The 10,710-nt window shown below is 39.9% G+C and overlaps 2 protein-coding genes across 2 annotated transcripts; one reads left to right on the top strand and one right to left on the bottom strand.

Annotated features, from left to right (window-relative positions):
• Nucleotides 1–135: 135 nt before the first annotated feature.
• Nucleotides 136–1,886, bottom strand: ppp1r3da (protein phosphatase 1, regulatory subunit 3Da). Its single transcript, XM_020929960.2, has 2 exons — nt 1,680–1,886; nt 136–1,427 (listed from the first exon to the last, which is right to left on the bottom strand). The coding sequence occupies exon 2, from the start codon at nt 1,393–1,395 to the stop codon at nt 478–480; it is 918 nt and encodes a 305-aa protein (XP_020785619.2). The 5' UTR covers nt 1,396–1,427; nt 1,680–1,886; the 3' UTR covers nt 136–477.
• A 321-nt stretch (nt 1,887–2,207) lies between these two features.
• Nucleotides 2,208–6,130, top strand: fam217ba (family with sequence similarity 217 member Ba). The gene is made up of 4 exons (XM_020930149.2): nt 2,208–2,698; nt 2,778–2,874; nt 2,965–3,029; nt 3,303–6,130. Exons 1-4 carry the CDS (start codon nt 2,592–2,594, stop codon nt 4,702–4,704), a joined length of 1,671 nt encoding a protein of 556 aa, XP_020785808.2. The 5' UTR covers nt 2,208–2,591; the 3' UTR covers nt 4,705–6,130.
• Nucleotides 6,131–10,710: the final 4,580 nt, after the last annotated feature.

Raw genomic sequence — 10,710 nt, 5'->3', positions numbered from 1 at the left:
TTTACGTTATTACTATGATTTATTACACGCAGTAAGCACTGTGCTGTTGGAGAGACAAGCATCATGGTAAGCTTTTTATTTGCAAGAAAAGCATGCGTAAATAGAATCAAGACACAAACTGTAATGTGTTATTAAGTTTTATTTTAAGCAAATGTGAACACGAATAACAATGTATTAGGCATATTAACACTGTGAAATATGGTTTGAGTGCCACAGATTCAATTATTGCATTTAAGCTTGATTTTACTGTCACTGTTCAGGGCCCTTTTGGTGAGAAACTGAGCTTAAATGAGTATAGTAGTGGCTGATCACATTTAGTGCAAAATGGCAGCAATATAAAAACATCAAACAAATGAAGGCATAATAATCATGTGCTACAATTCAATTATAAAAAATATGAAGGAAACAGTCATTAAATTTTTGGCCTTAAAGTGCGCTAAGATAGTGCTTTTTTGTTTTGCTACTTCAATCAGCATCTTAAATGAAGTGTACCATGCTATCCTCACACTCTCGGGGCACTGACAGTTTATAATTCTCACAAACTAATTTGTAATTCTTCCCATTATTGTTGTCCCAGTATTCACGACCGCAGACTTTGTATCGGAGGGCAAACTCCAACACAGCACCAGGCTGAAGGAACGGAGGAACAGGCAAGTGGAAGCGAAATGTATCACAACTTAACTGCCCCCCTCGTTCTAACATTTTGGTGATAGATGACACCCAAGTCGCCTGAGTTTCAGTGCTGCTTTTCCACTCAGTAAATGAATAGCGAGCAATGACTTCTTTCTCAAAGTTTAAGTTGAGAACCTGAGCATCCCCAATAATGCCAAGTTCAAAACACATTACTCTATCTAAACAGACTTTCTGCTGTTCTAGGCGATGGAGAAAATGTGGATCGTCACCCGGTTGCTGATCAAACACTGGTTTTAAATATGGTAAGGAGATTTCTAAATGCTTTCCATCTGCCAACTCAGCACCCATAAGTAACCTAAAAGTTACATGAGGGGGTACCGAGGGGTCATCTCCCTTTTTAAAAAGTCGAACATCTTCCAAATCAAGGCCCAAAGAGTCAACAAACCTCACGCCTACATTTTTACACTGTGTCTTCTTCTCAGAGGAGGGAGGCAGAGAGTGTGACCGGCGGATGATAGGTTTTGGCGTGGGTTCACAGGAAAGGCTGAGGTGAGGGTCATGTTTCCTTGGCACAGTGGTTCTGCTTGGGGGACGTATTGGCACTGGTGTTCTCTCAGCATTGGGTTTTTCTGCACGTAGCATTTGAGTCAAGTTGATCGTCATGCTGGGTCTGGGGGCAGTGCTGGAGGAACTTGACAAGTCCTGCTGCTCAGATTTTGAGGGGGAAATTCTTTGGTGTCCAATAAACCAGTCTTTATGCATGTTAGACTGTCAGGTGCTGCTGCGCTTCTCACCTGTAAAACATTAAAATATATAAATACAACTAAAGTAATACATATAATGTATAGATTTTAGAAATGAGTAAAGAATTACAATTAACAGTTATGCTACTAATGGATTTGTTAATATAGTGAAAGCACAAAATGTGGGCGTGCACTCCCCAGGCGAGTACGTGCCTGGCTGCATATAGTGTATCTCTATACAAACAATCGCGTCAACGTTTGAACAAGAAAAATGTCAATGAGCATCATGTTAGCAAGCCTCACCCGCAATGTGATCATGCGACAGTATCATCTAAGTCAAAGGTACACTCTGAGCTCGGTCCTCCATTTAAAGAAGTTGTATTGTATGTGTCTGTGCAGTGCGTCTGTGCGCCATCGTGCGTCTACCGATGTTCTCGTTCACGTAACCCGATTCATAAGAAACATGTGCAGAGAAAACACATTCATGTTCTAAGTATGTTGAATTGTAGATCTACAAAAATGGACACTGGCAGTGGAGAGCTAACGCGGAACTGAATTTTGCAAAAGCGACATGGGAAATAGAGGAATTTTAGAGACAAACTCTCTCACTGTGCACTTACAAGCTTTCGTTGAAAATGTTTACCTTTTAGAATTATCATTTTAGTGTTTGATGTTTAAAAATCTTTAACCACATCCTTCTGGTACATCGGTATGTTGCGGTTTTGGGTCTGTTTCTTTTATCTGGACAACAACTCCCATGATTCATAGTTGCTGTCATGTGGCCAGCAGTCAGCCACTCAGCTGCAGGTAAACAAAGCTATCTGACAGAGGGCCAAACAAAGCGTATGCGCGGTTTGCTGCTCCCTGTCGTGCATTTTTAATCGCGAGCAGGATGTCACCGGGAGGGAACATACAGGTTTGGTGTTACCGGCTCATTTACTAAAACCGCAGCATTAACACGAGACGAAAAGAGGTGTCGAAGCAAGACATCGGCGACTGAGCGACGAGACGCGTCTATCCATCCATCCTGCAGCGGGAATCCACCTGACTCTGTATCTGCGCATGATGCATTGCAGCACTTTAGGGGAAATGGTTGTGTTTAGCCTAATTATGAGAATAGAGTATCCGATCCGAGATGTAGGTTGGGTTCTTTAGCTACAGTCCCTTTCATTTGTACTGGATTCCGCAACAACATCCAAGCTGGCGACCTGCATCATGGGCCCCATCATGCAGGAGCGCACAGCAGGCACGACCCTCAAACGCGCTGTTTCCAAAGATAAGATCCGGGTGAAAAATACTGAAAATGCGGGGCCAGTAACCAGGTGAGTGAAGAAGCAGTGTTACATCACGTCCTGTATTAAAAGCAAATGTTGCTGATGTTGTATTGTCCTGTATCAACAGTTCAAAGAAAGGCAACAAGGTGAAGAAAGCATCGACAGTGAAAAACGGCCTCCCAGGACCAGGTCAGGAAAAGGACCCAGTGGCACCAGTGCAAAAGGTACATTATTTCTGTGTGTAATTAAGGCCTCCAGTAGGTTATACTGTTACTGTAAAAGGAGAGCTAATTTTCCACGTAATTGTTTTACAGGGTGCACACTCCAAGGGTGTGAAGCTCAAGTCTGGAGCCTCAAAGAACACAAACAAGCTGTCAAGGTACATTACACACTTAAGTATTACTTTATGAAGCCTGCATAATAGGGTAATTATAATAAATACAACATCCCAAGCATGTCTGACCATGTCTATCAAATGCCACATACATAGTTAAACAAAAGGTTGTTTGTGGCAAAGATGTTGCATATCTAAAAAGCACATTCAGCTATGTATGTCAGTGATATTTACTATATTGTGCAGGCATACTCCCTGACCTCTTTTATTAGACCTGTAGTATGTCTTCTACTGGTAATGCTCTCCCTCCCCTCGTAGCCCTGAAGATGAAGGAGTTATAAAACCACAACTCCGAAAGCACTCATCGTCTCACAGAAAAGAGGAAAAGCGAGAAATCCAGCGTTTGTCCCAATGCAGCATCGATATGAACCAGAAATGTGGGGCGATGGGGAAGAATCGACGTGCCCTGTCCTTGCCCCTTTCACCAATTTCTCCAGGCCTACGTCAGATGCCAGCACACCCTCTCACTCACTCTCCTGTCCCCACCCCAGAGGCCCTTCAGCGACATTACAACCAGAAGGAGGACGACACAGACAGCGCCAGTGATCTTTCTGATTCGGAAAGGCTCCCTATACTGCCATCCCCCTGTACTCCCTGCACCCCTCCTCATCTCAATCTCCGCGCTGAAGTCATCAACACCCTCGACTTACCTCCAGACTTCCCGGGACCAAGAGGGTCCGAAACAGATGACGAAGAAGATGACTATGACAAAACAAACTACAGCTACCCAGATTTCCTGCCTCCTCCATTTAACAGCTGGAGCTTAAGACAGCTTGCAGTCTTCATTCACACAGAGGGTCGTGGTGCACCTCGACCAAAACCTGTGGGGCCTTTAGAGAAGTATCTAGAGAGGCTGCTGCAGCTAGAGTGGCTTCAAATCCAAACAGTACAAGTGGAAAGTAGTCGTCCTCCTGGAACAAGGCAGAGACCTCAGGGGTTCCCCTCTGCTACCCTGGCTCACCTGCCCAGACCCCACACTGCACCTTCATCCCGGTTAAACTCTCCAAAAGGTGTTCGTCATAACCAGAGAGGATTCCCATTCACTCCTGTCAACAACCCACCATCTCCCGCCACTGCGTCACGGTTGCCTGTGTGCCCTCATTGCCACATCCGATATCCTTTGTGTAATGGTACCTGCTCTGCCTATGTCTACCAGCGCCACTCCAGACTCAGCCCGTTAATGGAGAGAAAAGCCAGACCTGGGGCGCCCATCAAGAGAAGCAGCAGTGAGACACGCACTAACTCCACTGAAGGCAGAAGTCCTGGTGGACCTCAAACTCCTGTCAGCCCATCTGCAGCAAAGAGCCATCTCAGACACATGCAGGCAGCCGGCAATGCACGGAAACCATCCCAAGATGGTGGCACTGATAAGAGGGCACCTGTGAGGAGGAGCCGTGTGCGGGCCAACTCCGAGACGGATGTGAAGAAGGAGCCTGCTGGGTTTAAAGCCACAAGTGCTGAGAAACATGCTTTTGCTGCCAGTAAGAGAGAGGTCCTCACTGCAAAGAGGGTAGAGAAGGACTGGCAGAGAGGAGAGGCAGGGGGTCAGCCTACCAAAACTGCCATAAAAAGAGCGGCTAAAGAGCCACAGTCCTCCAAAGCACCTCTAAGTAGTAAGCATATTGGCAAAACTAAAAATGTGCACTTTGTCTCAAAGTAATCTCTTTGGTTTATTGTGCTCTATAGGCATGGGACGGCAGCACATTTACAGCTATGTTAAGACAAATAGATCTGTTTTGATTGGTGTATGGTAAATATATTATTCCAATAAATACTTATAGGTTGCAGGATTCTTTTTTGTCTCCTTATGTTTTTAACTTACTATAGTATTAATCCTTCTTTAAGTCTTGTTTCTTTATTCCTTCATAAATATAAATATTTTATGTTTAGATAATAGACTGAGCAAATCTGAAGTAAAGTAGTAGAGGCTTTACCTTATTGTGAAGGTTGGTGATAAATGTAGGATTTGTGGCTGACATTAGTAGTACTAATAATAATGCATTAGTTCTCCCATGCCTATAGCATCACAAAGAGGTTACTTGGTACAGCTTGAAACTATGCTTGCTTTTTGTGTAATCTGTATGATACTAACACATTGTAACTGTTGTACAGCAGTCTAAACCAGTCAGTAGTCTCCACTGCCTTCTAAAGGTCACAACTTCAAAGGACAAGCAGCTATAATAATAATAATAACAACCAAGAAATAACATCATAAAACATTCACTTAACAATAGATGCTTAGTTAACGGGTCATGTACAGGAAACATCAAACCCAGAGTACAAAGCTTTTGCTCTCAGTCTTCTCTCTGTGTATGCTACTAATGTATATTCTATTGAACTAATGTACTAATAAGCTTCAATACTTCTACTGCTATAACTTCTTTCACCATAAGTACCTAATTGTGGCATTCAACATTGTAACAGCATTTCATTCATCATCCAAAGCAACTGTAGCTGTTTTAGTGGAGTTTTGAATGTGGGAATGTATGTGTTAAAATGTACATTATTTGTTGTTGCTCTACTTTCTTTGGGGCCTCGTGCTTTAAAATAAATTTCAAAATGAGGCGCAGTAAACGTCATTTGCTGCAGTTATGTAATGATTTTCAAAAGTCCCAGTGCAATGGTTGGTTTTACAGTTTTTGTTACAAGGGCTTTTCATCTTTGAACAGCTTGAATTGTAGTCTCTGAAACTGTATTTTGCCTACAGCCGATCTCTTTCTATTTATTGAAGACCGTGTAATGTTTGCTACAAATGTAAATGCATATTTTTCCAATTTTTATATATCATAGTTATATTTATGAAAATTGTTGTGGTTGACTTGTATTGGTCATTTGGTCATTTATGTTGTTTACATCATTGCACACTTAAGATGTTAATGTAATGTGAAAATGAATGTATATTTTATGTCTTCAGCTGTACCATTGATTGACTGAATGAACTGTCACATGTCACCTTTGGGTGCCACCACAGATAATGTTGCATCACCTCCATTTTCCACTGCATACTTGACGTCTTATAAGACACTTGTGTTTACATTGGAGCGTCTTGAACATTTTCTTGTGCTGTACCACTTGATTTATGAAAACATCCAAATAAATGTTGTAAAATGTGTAAAAGTCATTGTTTTTTATTGACAAACTGGCACTGAACTGGGTCAAATATTTTAAGACAGTTGAGCTAAAACGAATCAATCCACTCTTGAACAACCTCTGCCAGCTTACAAGGGTAAAAAAGGACCATCAGTTAACACCTGTCCATAAAAAATGAAGTGTAGCCTACCATAAATTTTGAATTAACAATGTTAACCCATGTACAGTCAAACAAGTGAATTTCACAATGTTTAGATAAGGTGGTAGACAGGGTGAGGTGGAATTATTTGGAGCCACTGATTTATGATCTTGTTTTCCAGCTAAACAAAACTTTAGAGAAATAAAGCCATCTTTGCCAGTCATTGCACTCTGTCTGCATTTACACATGATGGATGTGTTATTACCTCCGCCAAGGAGGTTATGTTTTTGCTGGCGTTTGTCTGTTTGTTTGTTTGTTTGACTGTTAGCAACATAACTCAAAAAGTTATGGACTGATTTTGATGAAATTTTCAGGATTTGTTGGAAATGTGAAAAGGAAGAACTGATTTCATTTTGGGGGTGATCCGGAAGAAATCCTGGATTCTGGATCATTTTGAATTTTTAGTTAACATTGTGGTAAATGGGGCCAAAAAATTTGTTTCTCAATATCTCGGTTAATTATTGACCAAACCCCATGAATTTTGACTCAGGGATGGACAATGGGATCCTCTTTCATATTCCAAAGGCTGATCCGGATCTGATCCAGAAGACTGATTTTATCGCAATTTATATAAAAAATGGGGGTAGTCCTTGGCGGAGGTCTGCGCTCTCTGAGTGCTTTTCTAGTGTTGATATGTGTCTGTGTGGAGCTTGAGCACTTTTTATTTTTATATAGCTTGTGATTCTAGAAGGATTCAATCATCTATTTTCAAAGTAGATTAGGTGTTCTCTGCTGCGTTGTTTGAACTGTAAGTCAATTTTCTGTATTCAAATAATTTCAAATAATATTGTTGTAGTACTTAACGCATTCACATTGCTTTGCTTTAGAAGTCACCTAAAAGTACTGTTGCCAACTTAACAGTCATGATCCAAAAAAATCTCAGCAAATTTTATTAAGAATGTGGTTTCAGCTTGGGCAAACTGTTATTTCTGTTCAAAACATCTTTGACATCTCTATTGCATTTTTATAATTTACTCTTCTATACCATCTTTATCCTCAAAGTGACTTTGACTGCCAAACTTGAATGACATTTCTGTAGATGAAGCGAACAATAGAACAACAGCCTCAGAAACTGTCACAATGGTTACTTTAGTTAGAGGATGGGCTAAATTATGAAGAGTGGTTAGTGAGCATTAAATAAAAAAGGTTAGACTAAGAAAGGACATGTTATTGAAGATATATCAAAACACTTGTAGTGTTTCATGTACAAATCTTTTCACCACACAAGTGAATATGTGAGAGTACAGTGTTGTATCTTCAGTTCAGTTACAGAATGTGCCTCATGGCCCACAAATAAAACAGCAAATGTCATTTAAAAATTACTAGACTTGATTTTACTTCCTTGGTTTTACTTTTTGATTGCAAATAATAGGCTGAATTGATGAATGAATCAGGAGCCATATTAACCAATTTACTAGAGACTTTCACAAGTGCACTTTACATGGCTTTGCTCTGTGGAAATGCTCGAATATAATGGTAACACTTTGATTTTCTATTAGATCCAAATGGACAAAGGCATGCGTTTACCTTGACTCACACATTTAAAGATAGTGTACTTTTGATGCTACAGCAATGTCCACTTGGTGGCACTGAAGTCCTGTGTTGAGGTAAATGCATCTGCCTTAGTCCAAACTTAACCTTTCAGCACCTGATATACCCAGCTCCCATCCATGTGCTAACCAGGACTAACCCTGCTTAGCTTCTGAGATCATATGAGATTAGGCATTGCCAAGAGGTCTTTTGCTGTTTTTTTGTTATTATTGATTATTAACTAAAAGGTGTATGGTTGTACTCATCTTGTGTATGGAATGTACACACTATAGGGTAAAATCTAGTTTTACCTTGGATCCTACTTTCTCCTCCTGTGGTAAAACCACACGTCCTCCGCAGCATCTAAACGAGACATCTACAGACCCTGCCAGGCCCTCTGAGGCCCTTCTAATATAAGAGCGGGGCCACAACCCCCCAGGACCCTCCAGGGTCCTCACAGAATGTTCATGTTCAATGTTCATGTATGTTGGCATGCATGCATACATGATGTATGCTACAGTACATGAATATTCACACAGACAGCGGCTCCCTCTTTTCTGTATCACTCGAGGAAAACAAAAACTAAAACACAACACTACCCACACCAGTCCATCTTTCCCACTATCAGGGAATAATTTTGTTCCAGAAATGCTTCTTTTTAAAAGAAAAAATAGATATCTATATAACTGTACACTGTATCTACACAGCATAAGCGGGGGCACGATCCAGATTTAGATTCTAATAGACCCCCTGGGTCTATCTGATGGACGCAGAGGAGCTCTTCAGCAGTGAGCAGCTCAAAGGCTCAATGAGGAGGAGCAGACAGGAGCAGAAGTGTAGGACAAATCCGCTGACTGAACAACACCTCAAGACCAGATCTGACCCAGCCCCTCACCTCCACAAACACCTGACAACCCCAACAACCCCCACCCCCACCCTATCCCTATAAAACCAAACATGAAATTGCACACAAATTCAAAATTAATCATTCATTTCAAACACGTTTTAGAGCTCTTCAGAGCACAGAAACTGCCAGGAATCTGTTTCATGTTGCATTTATTGTCTTCTACTTGTACATTTGTAGGTCATGAAATCATCTGAAGGTTAATGTCATCAGTGCTGCTCAGGTTCGGAAGCCCATTTCCGCCAGTAAATAAAAAAATAAAAGCCTTACAGAAAGTCATAATTACAATTTTAAAGTCACTTTAAAACCTAATATTAAAACGTAATTATTAGTTTAAAACTTATAAGTATGACTTTAAAACTCATTAATATGACTTTAACACTTGTAATTATGAGTTTTAAAGTCATAATTACAGGTTTAAAACTCATAATTATAACTTTAAAACTTGTTATTATGACGTTTAAACTCATAATTATGACTTTTAAACTTATAATTATGACTTCCTGTGAAGCTTTTATTTTTTAAATGTACTGGCGGAAATGGGCTTCCATAGGTATCTTACCAAAAAAATCAAAAAATTATTGGGTTACACTATCCTCTCATTTATGTTGTTGTTTTTGGATTTTGATTTTGATTCTATATACAAAAAGTGAAAACATAATTTGTAAGCTAAATGTAAAATATAATGTGGAAAATACATCTGGAAGAGTAGATCAGTACCACCTTTTCCTCAACTCTGTCCTCAGATCTGAACAGCTGGTGTCCAACAAATGACCCTTGTGTCTAGACGGTCAGAAAGAAAGAATTCTTCTTCATAGCCTTCAGTGTAAAAAACTTTATAGAAATGATTATTTATTCCTGCTGTTGCCAAAGCTCAAATAGTACTACCACCCCATTTCATTAAAAATGTATAGCTTTTTCTCTTTAAACCTTGTTACATTAACCACCTCTGCTCTGCTGATCTGAAGGGCTTACATCTTCTGTTTTTTAGGACTGAAGCAAGTTAATCATAAAATTATTGATATTATCATCTAGCAATTGAATAGCTGATATCTAGAGTATGTTATCTAGTGTATGCATGGACTCCAATACCATGTGACAAAAGAGGCTTTATAACCCTCACAGAGCAGTAATTACATACACATGACACAGGAAATGTGTACATTTTGTATTTTTGATGAAAAACCTATTGCCTGTAAATATTATCAATTGGCATTACTTTAATTTCATCTGAATCAAATTTTGTAAAATTGGCATATTCACGCCTTTTGCATGCTAAACAACAAGCTGATAATCAAAAGAATAATCACTATAATCAATTAGCAAACTAATCATGTCAGATGGATACTTGCAGCCCCAAATGTGTAAATGCACATAAATATATTGTATATTTTGTTATAATTCTCCCCTTTCTTGGATGGAGAAGAGAAAGTAAAAAAATTAGGGAGAACCGGTAACTTTGTGATTGTTAAATGTCTGGTGATCAAATCCTCCACAGCCCTGTGAAGTGCCTAGCTACTTTGAATATGAATGAAATAAAAACATCTTGTTTTCTGGCAACATCTCATCAAAGTGCCCTTCTTCTCTTCACTGCATTTTCTTCATTTTCTCACCCTTTTGACGTGAGTCAAACATTTTACATGGTTCACTGTCTCCATGTCTGCAGGCTTATTTGGGCAGGGCTCCTGAGATGTTAATGCCACCTGTTTGTTGTTTCTTTCTTTCCGCTTAAACTCTGGGCCACACTAAGCGTAATAGGTCTGCAAATCACCAGGCTTTGGACCACAAAAGTGTTTTCTGATAAAACAGTACAGGAGGCCAAGAAAAACAATAAAAATGGTAGCCTACTTAAGATGACCTTTGCACATGTCTCTTGGCTAAGTCATCTTTACACCAGGACTGTAGATCACCTGCTATAACCAACACTTCATGTACTACCGCAT

Source organism: Boleophthalmus pectinirostris, unplaced genomic scaffold (genome assembly GCF_026225935.1).
Source record: "Boleophthalmus pectinirostris isolate CB_2022bp ecotype Guang Dong unplaced genomic scaffold, ASM2622593v1 HiC_scaffold_8, whole genome shotgun sequence".
Taxonomy (NCBI): domain Eukaryota; kingdom Metazoa; phylum Chordata; class Actinopteri; order Gobiiformes; family Gobiidae; genus Boleophthalmus; species Boleophthalmus pectinirostris.
This window is presented reverse-complemented; position numbering and strand designations above follow the sequence as displayed.

What these genes read in the sequence shown, in the direction of transcription:
- ppp1r3da (XM_020929960.2), bottom strand. Translation starts at nt 1,395, where the DNA reads ATGCATAAAGACTGGTTTATTGGACACCAAAGAATTTCCCCCTCAAAA.
- fam217ba (XM_020930149.2), top strand. Translation starts at nt 2,592, where the DNA reads ATGGGCCCCATCATGCAGGAGCGCACAGCAGGCACGACCCTCAAACGC. An exon ending in AATGCGGGGCCAGTAACCAG is followed by an intron (nt 2,699 to 2,777) that starts GTGAGTGAAGAA and finishes CTGTATCAACAG; the next exon opens with TTCAAAGAAAGGCAACAAGG. An exon ending in CAGTGGCACCAGTGCAAAAG is followed by an intron (nt 2,875 to 2,964) that starts GTACATTATTTC and finishes ATTGTTTTACAG; the next exon opens with GGTGCACACTCCAAGGGTGT.